General features: G+C 48.7%; 1 protein-coding gene across 1 annotated transcript in view; it reads left to right on the top strand.

Annotated features, from left to right (window-relative positions):
* The window catches only part of Hdac4 (histone deacetylase 4), a 211,594-nt gene that overhangs the window by 149,590 nt on the left and 42,038 nt on the right, over positions 1 to 19,966 (top strand). The window contains exons 6-11 of the mRNA XM_051154365.1: positions 1,459 to 1,580; positions 5,911 to 6,042; positions 9,666 to 9,778; positions 11,943 to 12,059; positions 12,145 to 12,343; positions 14,614 to 14,852. Coding sequence (XP_051010322.1) covers positions 1,459 to 1,580; positions 5,911 to 6,042; positions 9,666 to 9,778; positions 11,943 to 12,059; positions 12,145 to 12,343; positions 14,614 to 14,852 — 922 coding nt within the window. The remainder of the gene's footprint in view (positions 1 to 1,458; positions 1,581 to 5,910; positions 6,043 to 9,665; positions 9,779 to 11,942; positions 12,060 to 12,144; positions 12,344 to 14,613; positions 14,853 to 19,966) is intronic.

Here is a 19,966-nt window from a genome sequence, read left to right as displayed (position 1 = left end):
TAGGAGTCTGTGCCGTATAGGTGAGCTGGTTATGAGGACATAGAGGTCCCCTTCTGTGATGTCTAGACTCCCACAGAGTCCTCACTGGCTGTCCAGTACAAGCTCCAAGAGTGTTTCCTAGAGGGCAGGGAGGTATAGGCAGCTCTGAGAGCTGTGGGCCTGGCTCAAGGTAGGTGGTCCATTGTAGCCTCTTGTTGCAGCTCACTTAAAACTTTCCAGAAAAGTGGGTTTTAATATTGACAGGATCTCGAGAGATGAGATCAGAAGGAAGAATCTACTGGATATGGAGTAACCAGCTTTTCCAACTTGTTCTTTAGGAGGGTGAACCATGTCATGATACGTAACAATTGTAGTTGTGTTTATGACATTTCTTTTAACTACCATATTTAAATTGTTTCCCTACAGTTGACTATCTTTTTAACCCACATATGAGTATGTGCGTGTATGCGCGCGCACACACACACACACACACAAACACACACACACACTTCTGTGTTTGTAGGAAGAAGAAAAGGAATGCCAAGGAGCCGACTGTAACTTAGCATGAAGGAAGTCTTCAGGGCCACCCTCTTAGATATGTATCTGAGAGTCCCTTCAATCCATTCTTTGAATGATATGCTTTCAGATATTTAAATATATGCTCATCCGAGAACTCACACTCTAGGTTCACATAACTCCAGATGTGTGGGTGAGTACTGTGTGTTCAAATAAATTATTTGACAAAGGCTAAATGATCTAGCAAAGGCTAAACCACAGGTCATTCAGCATCCAGAAAGATTAGCTAAAGGTCATCAAGGGTGACTTTGGTGCCCTAGACTTCTCTGCAGCCCAACTCCTGCTGCTTCCTCCTCCTCCCTCATGCCCTCCACCCCTCTGCTCTGAGTATCCATCCGACCTGCCACCTTTCCCATCTGGCCATTTTTAGGTCTTTGAGTTGTGCTTTGCCATTGGAAGTTCATGTCCTCTAGTAAATCCCAGGGGAGAGATTTGAGCTGCCTCTTAACTGCCCTGAGAAAGAGATGGCTGGGGATTTGTCATAGTAGGCATGGATGGGAGGCATACTCTGCAAAAGGAAAATCTTCAAGGGACCCTGTGCTTGGGGAGACAGACAGACAGCACCTGTTAGTAGTCTGTGTTGACCCTAGCTCACTGTCTGCAGCTTCTCCTGCAATTTCTCATGCCTGGGCCCACTGATCTTCCATTGCTTGCATCCTGAAGACAAGCCCTCAAGACAGACTGGCATAGGAATCCCAGAGGGCAGGTCTGGGCAGAGGATCACCCATGAGGCACATGGGCAGGGCTGTGGGCACTGTTGTTTGCCTGTTGGCCTGTTTGTTTTGGTTTACTCACACCTCACCCCTGGAGAAGAGGGCCAGATGGAAGGTCAGGCTTAAAATTTTGGCATCCTGAGGCTTGGGATGCCTGTGCACACTGAAACCTGTCTTTGCTTTTTTCCAGGAAGACACAGCACAGCTCCCTTGACCAGAGCTCTCCACCCCAGAGTGGGGTATCAGCCTCCTACAACCATCCAGTTTTGGGAATGTACGACGCCAAAGATGATTTCCCTCTTAGGAAAACAGGTTTGTGTGCAGGCTGTTCCCTGAGTGCCTCCATCACAACAGTAGCCCCGGTGAGCTCTGTGGAGCCACAGGCAATGCTTTGACATCTTATTTAGGATAGTGTATGACACTGGCTTTTGCATTGAGACAGTCTTTTAAAGGTGACCTCAAGCGTCCCTGTGTGATTTATCCCAAAGAGGATGGGTCTCATACATATACTCTTGCATTGTAGAACTTGGCCTCATTCCCAGAGCACTTTGGTTCATCCCCTTTTGGGAATGTGCTCTGCTCTACAGTCCAGACAGTAGGGTAGTTCCAGAACTAAGACAGCTCCTATGGGTGTGCTGTCCAAGGTCAGTGGATATTTAAGGACTCTACAAGGCCTTTGGGTAGCGCCCAGCCAGGGATGGTCAGGGTGCCCAGAGTAAAGGCAGGTCCCATGACAGCGATGTACTGAGTCTTGCAGAGACCTGCTGGCACACAGCTTTGAACATTTTTGAACATTAACTCTCTTATGCACAAAGAGTGTAAAGGGGATTAGACTGTTGTCAAAACAAGAGAAAATGCTACAGCCCAAGACAAGACACAGCACTCTTGGCTTTCTCAGGGGATGGCTGGAGAGGACAGGGCCTTTAGAGAAGGGCTGAAGTGGCTGTGGATAGTGTGTTGGGGTGGCAAGGAGGTGGGCTTCTGGAGCTTACTCCAGAGGATGTAGACCCACGTAGCCCTATATGATGGCGGTCCAGCCCTAACCTGCAGGGCAATGCGAGGAGTTCCTTCTGGGCTTCCTTCAGAAATGAGGTTTGAGGGGCACACCTTGGTTTTACTAAGCAAGCCTGTGAAATTCAGAGTTTCTCTTAGTTCTAAGCAAAGCTGTCCTGGAATGCAGTGGGGTTTTTTTTTTTTTTTTTTTTTTTTTTTTTTGCAGGTTCACTTTTTACTGCTTCCTAAACTAGGAAGGTTCAGAGGACACTGGTCTGTCATGAGAGATTGCATGACTTTGAGCAAACTACAACCAGGAGCTGGAAGTTGAGTAGAGGGACATTTTAGCTCAACCTAAACAGGATTTGACTAATATTTGAAGTGTGTGAAATAGAACAGCCATGTCATGTTTGTTGTGTCCCTCATGGATGGGGTCTCGGTATTGAAGGATGAAGACATGGCCTAAACGCCAAAGACTATACCCTCCTGAAAACACCCATGAGACAGCTTCCTCCAGAGGTCAGCAGGAAGAAACAGTGCATACCACTGTCCTGGCTGGCCCAGGGCACTAAAGCAGTAGGACTGCAAGCTGTCGTCCTCCCCTGCAGACAGTGGTACTAGGGTTCATCCACCTCCTGCTCCTAGGCTCAGAAGCCTTCCAGTAATAGATAGTGTGCTCGTAGGGAGATTATCAGAACAGGAGACAGAACATTTACACCACCAGCCATGTGCCTTTCATGGTTGTCCACAGGGCCCTGCGGCTTCTCCACGAGTCTCCGTCCCCTCCTGCTGATTCTTGTGCTAGGCTGCATTTCTCTGCCTTGTTGGCTTCTAACCTTGTGATACAACCCACCTAAAGACCCCACTCCCTGAGACTAGAGGAATGGATGCTTCGCACATTCTAGAGGCTCCAGAGAACTTTAATTAAGGTTTGGCTATATTCCAAATTTTTAAGAGGCACCACCAGCTCATGAATAATATTAATAAGATTTCCAGAGAGCACATTTAATTTCCTACAGTATTCAGGGAGGTAGATTGCAGTACACTGGACAAGGCTTCGTCCAGCCAGTGATGTTGCCAGTGCTCTAAGTACCCTTTTGCATGTTTCTGATGAAGTGCTCTGAAAGACACAGTCAGTGAGTTAGGTTTCCTGCACGAGGTGCCGTAATCAAGGTACAATGACAGTCTCGAGTAACTATATCTGAATAATTTGTGTTGACTTGTATACAGTTTGCCCATCTGAATCCTTACAGGATTTTATATCCAAGGCAAATAGACCCTTAGCCATCTCATGCTGATTTCCTCTATCGTCCTGGCATATTTGTGTAGGCCTTGGTGGCCTCCCTGTGGTGGCAGTTCATACCTATGCTATGCCTGTCTTCCCTCTTTTCATGAAAATAACATACAGCTTGCCTGAGCTTTCTCATGCTCAGAGCTCAGCTACCTTAGTCCATACCCAGCTACTTCACACGTTAGTAAGTTAAGAGACATTCTTACCTTCTCACCCCCCAGCTGCTCTGAGAAGCAGTTGAGTGAGTCAAAGATCTGCTCCACCTCCCCCAGCTGTTAGATGGTCTGTACTCCTTCTGCCCTGTGACTTGTCCTACCAAGCCTCCCCCTCAACTCCACTTAGCAGAAGGCCACATGGAAATAACCAAGTGAGTAACTGAGGCCTACACGCAGCTGCGTGCACTTGCTGAATATCACACTCACATCCCAGCCCTGCCATCCTCACCTTCACCTGCTCTCAGAAGGTAGTTTTCCAACTATGGGCTCTACTTGAGTCTCCTCCTATAGCCCAGTTCTGACATCCCGTCAGAGGCCTTGCTCTTTTCTGCATTACTGACAGAGAACAGTGGTGTCTTTGCTGCAGGGTCCCCCTTCTACCAGAATTCTGCCTGTGGTCCAGGTGAGGTTGGTCTGAGTCCCTTCCCACTGCTTCTGGGCACCCTGATCAATTACCCTCAGGGCTGGAGAGAGCACTGGCTGATCTTCCAGGTTCAATTCCCGGCATCCACATGGCAGCTGACAACCATCATTCCTCAGACCTAGGGACCCGATGCCCTCTTCTGACCTTAGAAGGCACTGTATGCATGTGCTGCACCAACATATATGCAGGCACCCATACACATACAAAATAAAACACAGAAAAATAATTTGTTAAGTTATCAACAGTGGGTCTCTAAAGACGTTCAAAAGAAATTGATAGTGCTTTTCAACACACTCACAAAAGCAGAGGTGTAGCATGGACTTGATTGGATCATTGATGCATGATGCACACCCTCATTGACAAGATCCTTCCTACAGTTTGTGCTTGTCCTAGTCCACTTTCTCTTGCAGTCACAAAATCCTCAAGACCAAAATAGGGAATAAATTGTTTGCTTGTCTCTTGATTCTGGAAACCAGGAAATTTAAGAACACAGACCCAGTATTCACTCAGCACTAGGCAGGGCCTTCCTGCAGTGTGGAAACTAGCTGTGGTAGGTAGTAAGCTTTGTCAATTGGGTTTCTTTCTCTTCTTGTGAACCCATCAGACCCAGCCTGCCTTTACTTCTCTAGGAAGCTGTTGAGGAGACCTGCTTAGGCCCACTCTGCCCAAGAATCTTAAAGCTGCACTTTGCCTCAGCCATTTTCCTAAAGAAGGTTAGAGTCACCCATTTCTGGGGCCAGAGCAGAAACTCCCCCAGGCCTTCTCCTCAGAACCCTGGCCTCTTGAGTCCTGGTTTGGAGAGAGGCGGGTAATGTCACATGGAAGAATAGTAAACTTCCCCCATGTTTGTACTTGAGGTGACACCTCACAAATCATGTTGCCCAAGCTTGACAGGACGAGGGGCTCTGGCATGTTGGCCATCTTGGCATTTGGCTATCCCGTTCTCTGGCAGCTAAAGGCTGCAGAGTCCCAGGCCCTTTCCCATCAGGGTTTCCCACTGGCATGCTGAAGCCCATGGGTTATGCTACCCCAGGAGCAGGGATGAAGTGAGCCTGCGCTTTCCTGTGGAGGATGGAGGCCCACCATGGCCTCACAGTTGCAGATTCTTACATGGCTATGTCTGCACAGGAGAGCTATTAAACCAAACCAGGCCGCACCCTCAGCTATGCCCTTAGCCAGTGTCAGGAAAGAAATTTAGGATCTGAGCTGTACCTGGGTGAGAGAAGCAGCCTGGCCAGCTGCTATTCGCTTCTAGATTGTGAGATGCAGGTGTCTTCACGTGAATGAGAAGGCCAGTGATTTAGAAGCTGTGATGGTGTCACAGTTGACAGCCCTGAAAGGTGCCTTTGTCAGCTCTCCTCAGGTCTCAGAGCAGCACTACTCTCAAGTTACAGGTGGATTGTTGAGGAGACCGTTATTTAAGAGACATCCTCACTGAGTGATTGTCACCCTTCAGTGGTTTCTTGCTATGCCCAATAAATCAGTGACACTGTGGTAATATCATCAGGGTGGGATGGAAGCACACATATTTCTCTGGCCTCCAACCCACTGCATCCACTAATGGGGCTAACAAGAGCTTCTGCCACTATCAGAAGAGCCCTGTCTTCCACTCTTATACTTTCATGGAGATTTACCAGCTATGTATGTTTTAAGCCACCAGTGTGATGCCCTGACCCCAGCTGTGTCTGCCTGGCTATAACAACATCTCCTTTCATACAGCTTCTGAACCTAACCTGAAATTACGGTCAAGGCTTAAGCAGAAAGTAGCTGAGAGACGGAGCAGCCCCCTGTTGCGCAGGAAAGATGGCCCTGTAGCCACTGCTCTTAAAAAGCGACCCCTGGATGTCACAGGTATGTCAGGGAGCAGGTAAGCCCCCCACCCCACCCTAACACACACACACAGACACACACACACTCACACCCTGCACTCTTCACACCTCTAACAAATGTGTCTCAACCCAACACAATTCCCTAATGCAGTACTGTTCAGTGGCACTGCATGTGTCAGGCCCAGCCACCTAGATCGGTGGGCCTTGAGTGGCTGGCCAGGTCCTGCTCCCTGGCTCAGTTTCCCCTGCCCAGTAGGGCTGTCACTGGGCCCAAGTGAGGACAGCTTTCTTGCCTGGCACTTCAGGGTTATTCAGAGATGTCTGAAGGTGGGTTTAAACTGCCCTTCCCTTTAGTGGTGATGGCGTGTTTCTGCCTGCTTTCTACTGCCCACAGGCATCTTGTGGCCTTGGAGCTTCCAGATTGTTCCCCACCAGTGTGTCCAGCTGATCAGAGGAGGAGCCAGGAGCTCAGCTAGTTCCCCTTCAGTGAACATACTGATGCTAGCCCCACCTGCTGGTTAAGTCCTCACCTCAGCCAAGGCTCACCCCATCACCCTAAAATCCTAGCATCTAGGAAAAAGGAAACTGTTGAGAGCTGACCTGAAGGATGTTCTCAGCCCTTGAACATGCTGTTGGAAGGAAGGCCAGGCTTCTAGCTTTTGTTCTGTGTGTGGCACCTGTCTAGTTGGTTCCAGTTTTGTTTCCATGAATATGCTGATGTCCCAGGAAAAGACAAAAGGGCTTCCTTGTGCTAAAGTCCTTCAGAGTCTGATAGACCTGCCTTCAGGACTGAGGAGTGTGTGACCTTCTAGACATAAGGCCAGAGTAAGTCCTCACTCCAGGACTGGCTTGTAGATCTTGGATCTGTGCAAAGAAGATCCTGTGCCTGGGAACTCCTGCTTGTCACACTCTTCCTTTTCATGCAGGTCTGTTAGAGCAGTCCCTGCTTGTTCTTTAGAGGCACCTTACCTAGAGACACAGAGAAACATTAAGACCCTAAGACCACAGGTTTATCACAGTTCTCATGCAGCCGTCTGTCCCCTGCTTGTACTATTAGAAACATCTTGTACAATCCACGCTCACCTGTCCATCACTGAGGAGTTTAGTTGGGAGTTTTCGGGGCATGTGAGTAGTAACTGTTCATACTGATACGCAGCCTGGCTGCCTGTGGCAGCACCTGCTGTGAGCCCTGTGCCTAGGCTCTGCACACTCACTGACAAGATCATTTGTGACATGGGGTCTCTGTCAGGCTGCTCTGAGTGCACACACCCCAAATGGCTGCTGCTGTTTAATGCCTATTGAGTCGTAAGCAGACAGAACACAGGAACAGTCAAAGGAGGTGCCTCTCTGCGTTCTAAGTGAAGTACGAGCGAGGGAGGCAGCCTGGGAGGCAAGCGTGACAGTAAACGTCATTGCTGAACTATGTGCAGATGGAGTCTGCACTCAAATGTAGGGTGGGCTTGAGTGCTTTAGAAGCACTTCCTGCTATAGTAAGTTGTGGAGAAGGTGGCCTCTAAGCTACAGCTTGATGGCTTAGTGAAATTGGGAAACAGGCTGTGCTGCCCAGGTCACTGTAGCCACCTGGGGAGTTTGACAGGGAAGGAGCTTCAGGTAGAGCTGTTTTCTGGCTACAGACAGAAAGAGGCTCTAGCTAGGGTTGCTCCAAGTCCAGCAAAGGAACAGAAAGCCTTTGCAGGAGAGGCCTACCCCCTGCATGGAGGGCCATGAGATGGACCAGGGGACATGGCAGGTTAACATGCCACTCCTCCCAACTGGAATGAAGTTCACGCTGGTTGAAGAGCATGAAGAAGCTGCCTGGAGTCAGGGGTCACAGTCACCCCACTTCCTCACATGCTCTTGAGAATGTGCATGTGTTCACCCCACAGTTGAGGATGGCCTCTTACTGTACAACCACTTCTCACTTAGTAACTGTAACATGTACTTTCTGACACCGTATTTTGCTAATGTAAATAACAGAAGGCCATGCATTTTGTGCATTTCCATAGAATAGATTCCTGGAAACAGGATGAATAAAGCACTAAAACATCAGTTTGATAAAAATGAAAATCATAAATCATACCCATGTTTCACTGCACTACAATGCAGCATGCAAGTGAGAATGTTGATCTGCGTGCCTTAGGAGACAGGCTGCACAGCAGAGAGCATAGTCCAAGTACGGCATGGTGGCTGCTGTGGGCAGAGAGTGAATGCTGAGCAAACCACATGTGTTTAGAAGTGAAACGGAAACACCTCTTGAGTCCCTCCAGTAGACTCTTGAGCTTCCAGCTGGTAAAATTCAGGGAAATACAGTATCTCACCAGTGTAAGCTAGTTGGCATTTGGAGGAGAGGGACCAAGAAAGGACAGACTGAGTCTTTGCTCACGATGAGTGTCTGTGGCAGGGCTCTCACCACAAGCACTGGGTACAGGGTTTTAGAGTAGAGGTGGCATGTAGGCAGCTGCTGGAGGGTGAGAAGTGGCCTCCAGTGCCTGGTGGGCAACCAAGTCCACAGAGGACCAAGCCTTCCCCATTTGCCAAGAATACTGTGCAGACGGACGCCTGTGCCCTAGTGTACTTCCATCCAGGGCAGGTGAAGTCACTGGGTGCACAGCTTCCTCCTCTGTGAGTGGGGTGAAAAGATGTCCTCCTTAGAACTCAGAAAGGCAAGTTCCTGCTAGCTCTGAAAGGGTCCAATCCTCTCCATCCTCCCCTCCTGTGTCACCCCAGGCTATTTAGTGACAGTTTTCAGAATCAGCTCTGCAGCTGAGGAGCCCTGTTAGTTGGGTGAGTGAGTGGTTGTGGTCTGTCAAGGAAGGGTGTCCTTGAGCCCCTTCAGGAGCCCACTATGACCAGGGTTAGGGCTAGACTCTGATCTGAGTGCTGATGGTGATGATGAGGAGAAGGAAGAGGAGGATTATGATGATGACGACGACACCTGAACTCTTCAGGAAAGCAATTCATGTGTGTCTTTGGGAAGTGTTCACCAGATGATGCCTTTGTCAAGACACCCTGAGCCAGAGATGCAAAGCTCATTATATGCTCCTGAACCCAGGCTGTGTGGTTGGTGATAGCAGCAGCCCGCCTGTAGGGGTAAAGAACTTTGTAGTATCGGGGTCAAGACCAACACATACAACTTGCATCTGTGAGCTGCAGGAGCCACTGCCTGTGTTTCCTGTCTACTGGGCAGTTCATAATCAAGTAAGAAGATTGCATGTAAACTGGTCATGCATAGTAGATTGCTATAGTTTGAAATTGTTGTTACAGAGACAATGAATTTGACCTTTCGCTGTTTAAAAACAAAAAGCAAAACAAAAAAAAACTGCTGGGCCTTTGTGTTCACTGGTCTTTTATTTTAATATTAAAAAGTGTTTAAAGGCTTTCCTTTCTGTTTCAAACTATCTTGAAATTCAGAAGAGCTATGAAATAGGTAATGTGTGCACCCCGAAAGGCTCCACAGAGCTTCAGCTTTGGGAGGCTCATGGAGGTCAGCAGCAAAGCCGAGACAGAGGGATCGTGTTACCATACCTGCTTTGAAACCCTGCCCTGTTCTGCCTGCCAGCAGGCTAGCAAGCAGAAACCCAGGGAGGCAGGAGGGCCTCTATGTCTACCCAGTGCCCAACCCCAACTGCTGTCTCTCATCTACAGATTCCGCGTGCAGCAGTGCTCCTGGCTCTGGTCCCAGCTCACCCAATAGCAGCTCTGGCAACGTCAGCACTGAGAATGGCATCACACCTACTGTGCCGAGCGCTCCATCTGAGGTGGGTCAGTCACAGACTCATATGGGCCAAGCACCCCCACCAGTACCTGCCTTGTGTCTGACTGTTCAGTCAGGACCAACACATGGGAGGATGCTGGGGAGGACCTTCCAGGTGTTCTTACCCCATTCTCCTCATCATGGTCTTCTTGAAACATGATTACCATAATCCTGGGGGCCTCCAGACTGCCTTTTTCTTCATCTTTCTCCACGTATGTCACAAAAGCAGCTGTCAACACACACACACAAAATACACACAAATACACACACAATGTGCTAAGGCACATGGAGCAAGCAACAAGCATGTGAGAATGGTTGTGGGATAAAGAGGGCATATTTGAAAAATACACAAATTACAACAGCTAACAAAATCAAGTGTTAGGGAAGTGGATACTAATGTGAGAGAAAGGAAAGAATCAGAAATGAGGAGATAGGTCCAAGGTGTCTTTCCAGAACAGTAAGTGCCAGCATACTCTCTACATACTTTCCCTCACTCCACAAGCATCCCTGACCCACATGCCTGGCCCAGGATGCAGCAGCAGAGAAAGCTGCTGTTCACGTTTCCCATAGGTGGGGAAGGCGATAGGTGGGGAAGGCGGCCTCTTACCAGGGCGGGTCCTTGGGGAACCCCAGCTGTGTTCCAAAGGTCTCTTTCTGCAGAAGTGCTGATAGCTAACACACCTCATTACAAACTGCACATGCTCACAGTCCTGCAAGGTGTGCACAGGTTCTGACCACTAACCCCAGTTCACTATTGTGCCCCAGCACTCCTAGGAAGCTGAGAAGCCCATCCTACAGTGGATGTAGCTCTGAGGAGATTTTCCTGCAAACCCCTAATAAACATAGCCCTAATTCTAACCCTGAACCTAACACTGGCTATAACTATAGACCTAACCTGAGTACTAACCAAACCCTAGCTCTCACCTTAACTTAATCCTAGCTCCTACATTAGTCCTAAATGAGATCATAACTCTCCTTCCAGCCCAAACCCTAAAACTAACCTAACCTCTACTTTTAACACCGATTACAGTTCCTACGCTAACTCTGTATCAAGCTGTAACCTAACCATCCATAGTCCTAACTCTCAACCTAGCCTTGTCCCTAACCCCAAGATGAACACTAACTCTAAGGACAAAATTAGCCCTGACTTTAACCCTAAGTCTACCTCTGCCTCTTAACACTAGCCTTAGAAATAATGCCAGTAAAGACAGAATAGTAACCACTAATAAACACAAGTCACAGCCATTGTGGTTATCAGGCCAGTTCCTCTGCTGACATGCACAAGTCCCTGTGCATGACTGGCATAGCTGAAGCCACATATTGCCCCCTTCATGTGACTGCTTAAATGGCACTGTGGCTGTCTTCATGTGCTTGGGGGCTATTTCCTTAGGGCCATCTCTTACAACTGCATCCTCAAAGTGGAGCCTCACAATCAAAAAGCAGCTCAGCTTTGAAGGCTTCCAGACACAGATTGCCAAATCAGTCTGCAGAAAGTACAGCAGTTTATAATCCTGTGACCACGTGTTTCAGCTTTTCTGAGCTTTTAGAAAGTCTGTCAGTTTGATGACTTGGTAAATATGTTTTTCGGTCACTGATAAAGCTTAGCATTTTTTTATTTCCCTTAATATGGATTCTTTTGTCATTGTCTTTATTGAGTTCTGCTCTCGTGTTAATTGGTCTTTGATTGACAAGCTCTTTATAGTTTAGGCTTTGTCTTCCCTGTACATTGCAGATCCTGTTGTCACCATTATCTACCTTTTGTAAGGCTATGGTTTTTCCTGCTCACTAATAACTTTCTCCTTGGTTTCTGCTTTTGATGTCATCCTTGGAAAAATCCTAACTACAAAAATATTTTAAAATGTATTATTCTAAACCTCCTACCCATAGTTTTATGGTAAGTAGGCAAATTGAATAAAAACAAACAAGGTAGCAAGAGCTCATTAGGAGGGAGGAAAAAAAACTCAGGAATGGGAACCTTGATTCTGTACCTTTGGCATGCCTGAAGGTCTTACACTCACCCAGAGGCCACAGTCTGTGCAGCCTGTTTTTGCCCTAGGTAACCACGTGTCTGTACCTTCTGCTACAAGTGTTCCTTGCAGTCCTGGATGTGTGCATGTGTTGGATCATTTGTGGCAGACTCTGACGGTCACAATATCTTCTGTCAACAGACAAGCTTGGCACATAGACTTGTGACTCGAGAAGGCTCAGTCGCCCCACTCCCTCTCTACACATCACCATCCTTACCCAACATTACCTTGGGACTTCCTGCCACTGGCCCTGCTGCTGTAAGTTGGCCTCTCGGGGTTGTATGACATGGAGTGGTTGTCTGCCTCAGTCCCCACTGCCTGAATATCCTGGTATGCCTTTCAGGGTGCAGCAGGCCAGCAGGATGCTGAGAGGCTTGCTCTCCCAGCCCTCCAGCAGCGGATCTCCTTGTTCCCTGGCACCCACCTCACCCCGTACCTAAGCACCTCGCCCCTGGAGCGGGACGGCGGAGCAGCTCACAACCCCCTCCTGCAGCACATGGTCCTGTTGGAGCAGCCACCCACCCAGACGCCCCTCGTCACAGGTAAGAACCACAACTAGGTCTCTGGGCAGTTACGTCTATCTCTTTGGCCTCGCGTAGTTTTTAAAGAAGACTGGAAGAAACGCCTGAGCCCACACAACAGTAGAAGGTCTCTGGGTCCCTGTCATGTGATAGCTACCTCAGCTGTGCCAAAGAACCATGTCTTGCTTTGGAAGCTGACTGAGGAGTGGAAGACGATGCCAGTGGCCCCTCTCTAGCCCCCTGTTCTCCATCTGATAGGTTTCCCTGCAGCTCAAGGAAGCAAGTGCATGAAGTTCAGAATTGACCACTGATTTCTTGTCTCAGCTTGAGGATGGTCACATTTAGGAAAGTGCAAGTTAGCAAAAGCTAGGAAGACTTGTGACCTTTACCTAGTGAACAGGTTGTGGAAGAAGTGTTTCAGAAATGGTGACAGGTGGAATGTTTTCTATGAAACACAGAATCCTATCTATGGGTGGCTTTGTCCAGCTCGATTCACACCGTCCTTAGGTCAGTGGGTGGCCTCCTCACACCTATGGCTTCACTCCGAATCATACCCAGAGCAACCCAAGGTTCGCCTTGTACATGTTCCAGTGTTCCCCTGGGCCAGCCTCTGGCTGATATGCTTCAGTATCCCCACATGCTGGTGTGAGTCAATCTGTAGGGCTTGGTATTGTGTTCCTGGCTTGTGGTTTTTTTTTATCTCCAGTGTACATTTGGCTCTCCCAAACCAGTGATCTGGACAGGAACAGCATTTCTAGCTGCTGGTATCCTCTGAGACAGAATGGACACCCCTGCCTCAGCTCTGGAGAACAGTGTCCCAGTGACCATGAGTTGCTCATTATGCTCAGGCCCCTTCCTGTCTGTTCTCTGGGAAGCCACTCACTTTGACTGCTTCTTCCCATCTGTGAATGAGATAGGAGCACAGAGTGACAACAGTGAAGACTCAACCCCAATAGGCAGCACCTGACAGTCAGTGTTGATCTCCTGATTGAGGCTGTTCCTTTTGAGTTGGTTTTAGTTTTTTATTAGTGTGTTTATTTATTTGGCCCTTTGTTACTGTTTTGATACTAAATCTTGCTTTGTTGCCCAGGCTAGCTTTAAACTCTGATTCTCCTGCCTCAGTCTCCTAAGTGCTGCAATGTCAGGCCTGTTTGTGATTCATCTTCAGACTGTACACTCTTTCCCTCAGCTGCCCCACCCATTCTTCCCATCACCCCCTGTCTTCGATGTCATGTGGTCTTGATGCTGGGTCTCACTAGGTTCCTTCTGTTCTCCTGAGGAAAGGAACATCGTGAACAGACACAGTTGTCCTTAGAGGCTCAGGCTCCCCATTGTCTAGAACAGTGATGAAAGATACTGTGTGCATTCAAACCAGAGTCGGTTTGCCTAGTTGCTCATCTCAGAACACTGTTAAGCGCAGTACACACTGGCAAAGGAGTTAGCTCTTAGCAAGGACTCTAGCCTTGAACCACAGCCCTCCTCCTGGGCAGACCAGCCAGAGGAAGTATGTGGAAGCAAATGCTCGTCTCTAAGTCCTTCCCACTGCTTTAAAATCATGTTTGTCTGTCCTGCAGCCACTATTGCCTGACACCATCTGCATGCTGTGCTGTGTCACTGCACTTGCCCGGTCTCTCTGCAGCCCCGTTCTCATACCCCTAAAGAAGATTTGCTTCCTCCCTGTGCCACTCTGTATTTGATTCAGTAAAATCTCCTAAAGTGGAAGCCGTTGAAGGTCAAGGTCTTGATAGTGCCTGGATGTCTGATGGTGACAGGTTCTTGCTATCAGTTTGTCTCTGAGTTTCAGCAGGTCAGCTGTTCTTTCTGGTAATCGTGTGTGTGTGTGTGTGTGTGTGTGTGTGTGTGTGAGTGTGTGTGTGTGTGTGTGTGTGTGAGTGTGTGTGTGTGTGTGTGTGTGTGTGTGTGTGTGTGTGTGTATACGCACGTGCGCACTAAAATAGCCATCCTCTGGAAACACCTCTGACAGATATGGCAAGCTGATCCTAGGCTGTTGCCACACCTTCTGGAGTGCTCCTTGGTGAGCTCCTGAAGAGACTGCATCAATGGGATCTTCAGGTGGCCTTACTTTTAGATTGTACTCTCTGCTCCTTTAAAGCCCAGACTCAGACTTTCAGCCTCTAGATGAAATTGAGCCTGTTTGCAGACAGTCATATTTTCTAGAAGGCACCTGGGCTGGCAAGCGTGTCATTTTCTCCACTGGTTACTCAACAGCATCTCCCCTCTCTTCTTCCTCTTCCCCTCTGCTGTTTTTTTTTCCTCCATATTATCTTCAGACTGGTATCTTTCAGGCCTGGGGGCACTGCCCCTCCACACACAGTCCCTGGTTGGTGCGGACAGGGTGTCCCCATCCATTCACAAGCTGAGGCAGCACCGCCCCCTGGGGCGCACACAGTCAGCACCCCTGCCACAGAATGCACAAGCCCTGCAGCACCTGGTGATCCAGCAGCAGCACCAGCAGTTCCTGGAGAAGCACAAGCAACAGTTCCAGCAGCAGCAACTGCACCTCAGCAAGGTGAGTCTGTCCCGCTGCCCTCTAGAGCCACTCACCTGCGGCCCAGTGGTGTATGCCTTGCTGTCTTTCTCAGCCCCTGCTGACCCTGAGTGAGAAGAACTCAGAGCACATGCTCTGGGGAATGGCTGGGCGCCTAGGGAGCTGTGCTGTTGTGTGGAGCTGCTGTGGAGCTGCGTCCAGAGCCTTCCTCAGAGCCCATCCTACCTGGAAGTAGCTGGCTGCATCCTCACAATAAACCTCTGTATCATTGTATGGGGCAGTCCACATAGGCAGTTCTTTTAGGGATTTTCTAAAGTCATTTGCCAAGTAGATCTTTAAGCAGACCCTAACCCAAGGCCTGTAGATTTACAATGGCACCGAGCCCCTGAAGCATATTTTTCAAGTCGCCTGGCACCTGCAACCACTTAAATGTGGGGGTTACACCATCAGGGCACCTTTGGACCAGGACAGCCTGTAGAGGTCTGTGCACTCGCAAACCTCTCAGAGTCTCTCAGCCCTATCTACAGGGGAAGGCAGTGGGGAAGTTAGTGCCATAGTGCTGACAAGCAGAGAACTAGAGGAGCTTAGCATGTCCCATCAGATGTGACAGTCTATCCACTCAGATGAGTGTATTGCAAACAGCCCAATAGCTGTCCTAGAGAAGTGGAGATGTCTCACAAAAGCCTATCCACAAACCTTACCTGCACTGCTCAGAGCACCCAAATGGTAGATAGAGCATCCCCAGGGTTCAGTCTGTGGTGACAGATGATAGAACACACCTCGTTTTGTCATGGGGTCCTACAGCATATATTGGCTCAAAAACATGTCAGTAGGAAAATAATCCAGTCATGGCGTGGCCCCTGCTGTGTTTCTCTCAAAGGAAGTGACTAGCATAGGCAAGGCTTTAGAGCCGTGGTTCTCTACCTTCCTGAGGCTGCAACCCTTTAATATAGTTCCTCATGTTGTGGTGACCCCCAACCATAAAATTATTTCATTGCTACTTCGTAATTGTAATTTTGCTACTGTTACAAATCGTGATGTAAATATCTGATATGCCAGATATTTAATATGCGACCCCTGTGAAAAGGTTGTTCGACCCCCCAAAGGGGTCCCAACCTACAGGTTGAGAACAGCTGCCTTAGAGACATGAATTAAGTTAGTGGCTGTCACGAGCTACCACTTGTAGGGAAGTGGCAACAACTGTCAGTGGGTACAGCATTTATGATTAGGGCCAATGAAAATGTTCCCAAGTTAGGTTGTAGTGATGGTTATACAGTTAGTAAACTGCTGAATTGTTCAGTTTAAAAGTGAATTTTAAGGCTTATGAATTGAAATTGTTCTTGCTACCTGGGCTGGGATACATTCCAGGATACTCGGTAGGTATCCTGAAGCTGAGCAATAGAGAAGCAGAGAGTCGAGGCGGCTATGAACCACCTAGGAGAGAAGCACACACAGCAGCATGCATTAGGACAGTGCCCACCGCCCTAGATGGGAGGGGGCGGGTTAGCGTAAGGGTTCATGATGCTAAACAGAGTAAGATGCAGCTCAAAGCTTAGGAGTGGTTTATTTCTAGAATTTTCTATTTAATATCTTTAAATGTCCATTGACTACAAGAAACGTGAACATGACAGAAGACTGAAATGCAGGCACTCCATCACTTTTCCTTTGCCTGTTGTCAGGCTCCACAGCTTTTCTGTGCCTTCTCTATGGAAGATGGGAAAGGATCAGACATGAAAGACTGTCCTGCAAGATGAGTGTATGTACAAAGGTGGCTTTGTTTCCTATCTAAAGGGGTCTGCAGAGCCCCACAGTGAATCGGGCCTGACTTCACATTTTGCCAGGACAAAGGGATGACAAGTGGCTCCCATCCACACCCATCCTACCTTGATCTCTGCTCCTAGCTTAGAGGTCTAGGATCAAGCTGGTTTCCCAAAGAAGTTGCTGCAGACCACAAGGCCAGGCCCTCCTGCCTGTCAAACACAATGATTCCAACTCCTTAGCCCCAAGCCCCTCATGCTTGACACTCTGGGTATGTTAGAAGTTGGGGGCTCCAAACATCCCGTCCTTTACACAGGAAAGGCATTTGCTGGAAGCGAGACAGGCTCCTGCCAAGTGTCTATACTCCCAGGTGTCAAAAGTACTTTCATATCCATCTCTCTGATGCCAGCCTAGGCTTATTAACGTCATTATGTCACTACCTGAGTGGTGTGGTAGGAGGTTTGAAGACAGAAAACACCTATTCACGTGTGGCATATTTTTGAAGATGACTTAGAAGCTGGGTAGTCTCACTGGGGTTTGTTATATGATTGATTTGTGATAGCAAATGACAGTTGATTGAAACGTTTATACAATGTTTTCCTGGGACGCCCAGGAAGACAGTGATGTTCTTCTCTGTGTTATCTGGCACCAGAGTTCTGTCCTAATCTGTGAGAAGTTTGCTCCCTAAGGGCCATCCACTCCCTGCTTGACATAGTGGGGACTACAGCTGGGCTCACTGCCTACTGTGCGTTCCGCCTCCATTTTGAAGTGCCAGTGCTACAAAGATGTGGCAGGAGCTAATTACTCATTCGAGTATTGTGTTTTTAGCAGCTCTCTGTTATCATCCCCATTTTTCCAAAGGACAAGACAGGGCTGCTGAGCTGGCTCCCCTCTTGACTCCTTGGTATTGGAGTGAAGCTGCTACCTGGCTGGGTATCGGCTCCTGACATGGGTGCTGTGCCCACTTTAGTGTTTCATAAAGGTAGGCTACAAGAAGAAACCTTCCAGGAAAAGAAGGTCTCCACAGCACAAGTACAGTGCTCATCTTGGCAGGGAAGCACCCCTTTCTGCTGCTGCCTCCAGACCTACCTCACCACAGCCTTGTTGCAAAAAGTGGGAAATTGTGCTCAGAAAATGTGCCTTCCTCTTTCTGTGGAAAAGGGGTAATTGAGGTGTCTCTTCCCCATTGTTGAAAGCAGTTCTTACAGCAATGGTGGGTCTACAAGATCACTTGATCTTTGTGCAGGCAAAGCATTGGCTTCACTGAGTCTCACTCTCTTTTTAATATGAGAAACTTGGACTCCTGTGGGTGGTCTATTTATGAGAGTATCCAATCGTTTTTAAATACCTTGTGCTTGCCAGTGGGGTTCTGGCTCTAAACTCTAGTCTGATGTTTTAATCTTGCTGTTCTGGATATGGTGGTGTATATGTGCTCTCATCCATTGATGAAACAGGGCCCTGATGTCCAAGAGGCCTCTGGACAACAGGACCTGACGTGGTGGTGGCTGCTGCTTGCCTCCCCACTGGCCTTTCTTGTTATATTGCCTGAGGCCAGGTTTGCGTCCCAAAGCCAGTTTTGCTTTAAGATGCTTTAAGATTTTGTGTCTCTGTAGACACAAAAAAGCAAAGCTAAATTCAAAGAGGGAGAGAGAGAAGCCCTGTTAGTGACTATAGTGACTTATGGCTCACGAAGCCTGGTTTCATCAGCACCTGCGTCAGTGCTAAGCTGAGCGGCTCAGCCACTGCAGGCCATGGCCTGTTCTGCATCACTGACAGGGCTCTAAGTGGCCCCCTGTTGCCATGGCAACATCCCTCATAGGCATCCTCTAGAGGGAGGCCTAGCCAAGCTGTGGCCCTTTGAGAGCCTCCCTGTTCTCTGCTCCCTGCTCTGGAGTTTTTGCCTTCTTGGCCCCTGCCAAGGCTGTAGACCCGCCTATGTGGCACCAGTGAGCTCCCAGGTTGTCAGCAACCTGTACCCAACTTAGAGAGGAAGGAAGGAAGTGTGTCCTGGCAGTGGGGACCATTTGACATATGAGAGGACAGGGAACCAAAAGCGAGAAGCCTGAGGCCCTCCCAGCATTAGGCACAGCATGTAGAAGAGCCCCACAACCATGTACTGATAGGACAATTCCCCCACCTTTCCCAGAGGCACCCACCCTCCTCAGCCAGGGACAGTCAGCATTGAGGTGGCAGGCCAGCTAACAGGAACCCAGGGTTCCAAGGGACATTCCTTTACTCTACGTGTCACTTTCAGTATTCCTGCCTGGATAAGACAGACTCAAGCCTTTAGAAAAGGTGAATGTTGTCCAGTGGACAACTGGAACTATAACATCAGAGAAACAGAAGGTGCTCGGAACCATAGATGGTACAAGGACACTGAAGAGACATGGCACCGAATAGAACACAGGACATGTGCAAGCCAGAAAGGGGCACAGAAGTTGTTAGGAGTCAACTGTCGGGCCATAGGACAGAGGCCCATTGTTGTGAGGGTCATGGGCTCAGCTGTTCGCATGAAGATATTGGGAGGAAAAGCCCCTGTCTGTCTCCCGCTTAGCTGGGCCGTAAATGCTGAGATGAAAGGCTGGGTGAGTTCTTCTCACATCTTTCTCCAGTGCTGAAGCATAAAGATGACGTAGACAAGCTCAGCAATGGAGTGTGCTCATGCACAGCGCACTGCCATGCTTCCTCCTTTCAGAACAGCTCCTATCTATCATGGCCTACTTTGAGAAGTCAGTTTGTTTTCTGAGTGCCACCCTAGAGTAGAGAGGGACCTGGGTTCAGGTCTGTCATGTGCTGCTCTCCCTGGGCCTTGAAACCACTTAGAGCTCAGCCTTTACAATGACCTGACTTCCTTAGTGCCCAAGTAACTTGGGTGGGTCTGCCATACAGGGCTAGTACTTTTTTCTACCTTTCTGCTCCCTTCCTCTGTGTGTGCATGCATGAGAGAGAGACAGACAGACAGACACAGAGAGACAAGAGACAGACACACACATACACGGATGGACACACACAGACGGACACAGGCAAAGGGAGGAAGAGAGGGCCTCAGTCTTGCTCCGAGACTGCGTGAGCATTTATGCTCCACCTTTCCACCTCTGCCGCTACTTAATACTTCCTGAAAGTAGTTATCCCTAGTTCTGACCTGTCACCTGCATCCCAGTGCTTAGAGTCCAGCCTCTCTAGCCAGGCTGCAGCTCCCACTCCCTATCTGTTCTGCACCCAGGGCCAAAGGGAAAGTCTTTGAGCCCTCTCCCGTGTTGTGATCCCGTGGCCTGTCTCTGTATGCATAGCCCTGTTGCCACCTTCTTTACACCTGTGCCCTCCTATGCAGTGGCAGCCTGTTCCACAGATCCTAGGTTGTTCCCAGACCCATCCAC

This window comes from Acomys russatus, chromosome 12 (assembly GCF_903995435.1).
Source record: "Acomys russatus chromosome 12, mAcoRus1.1, whole genome shotgun sequence".
Taxonomy (NCBI): Eukaryota; Metazoa; Chordata; class Mammalia; order Rodentia; family Muridae; genus Acomys; species Acomys russatus.
This window is presented reverse-complemented; position numbering and strand designations above follow the sequence as displayed.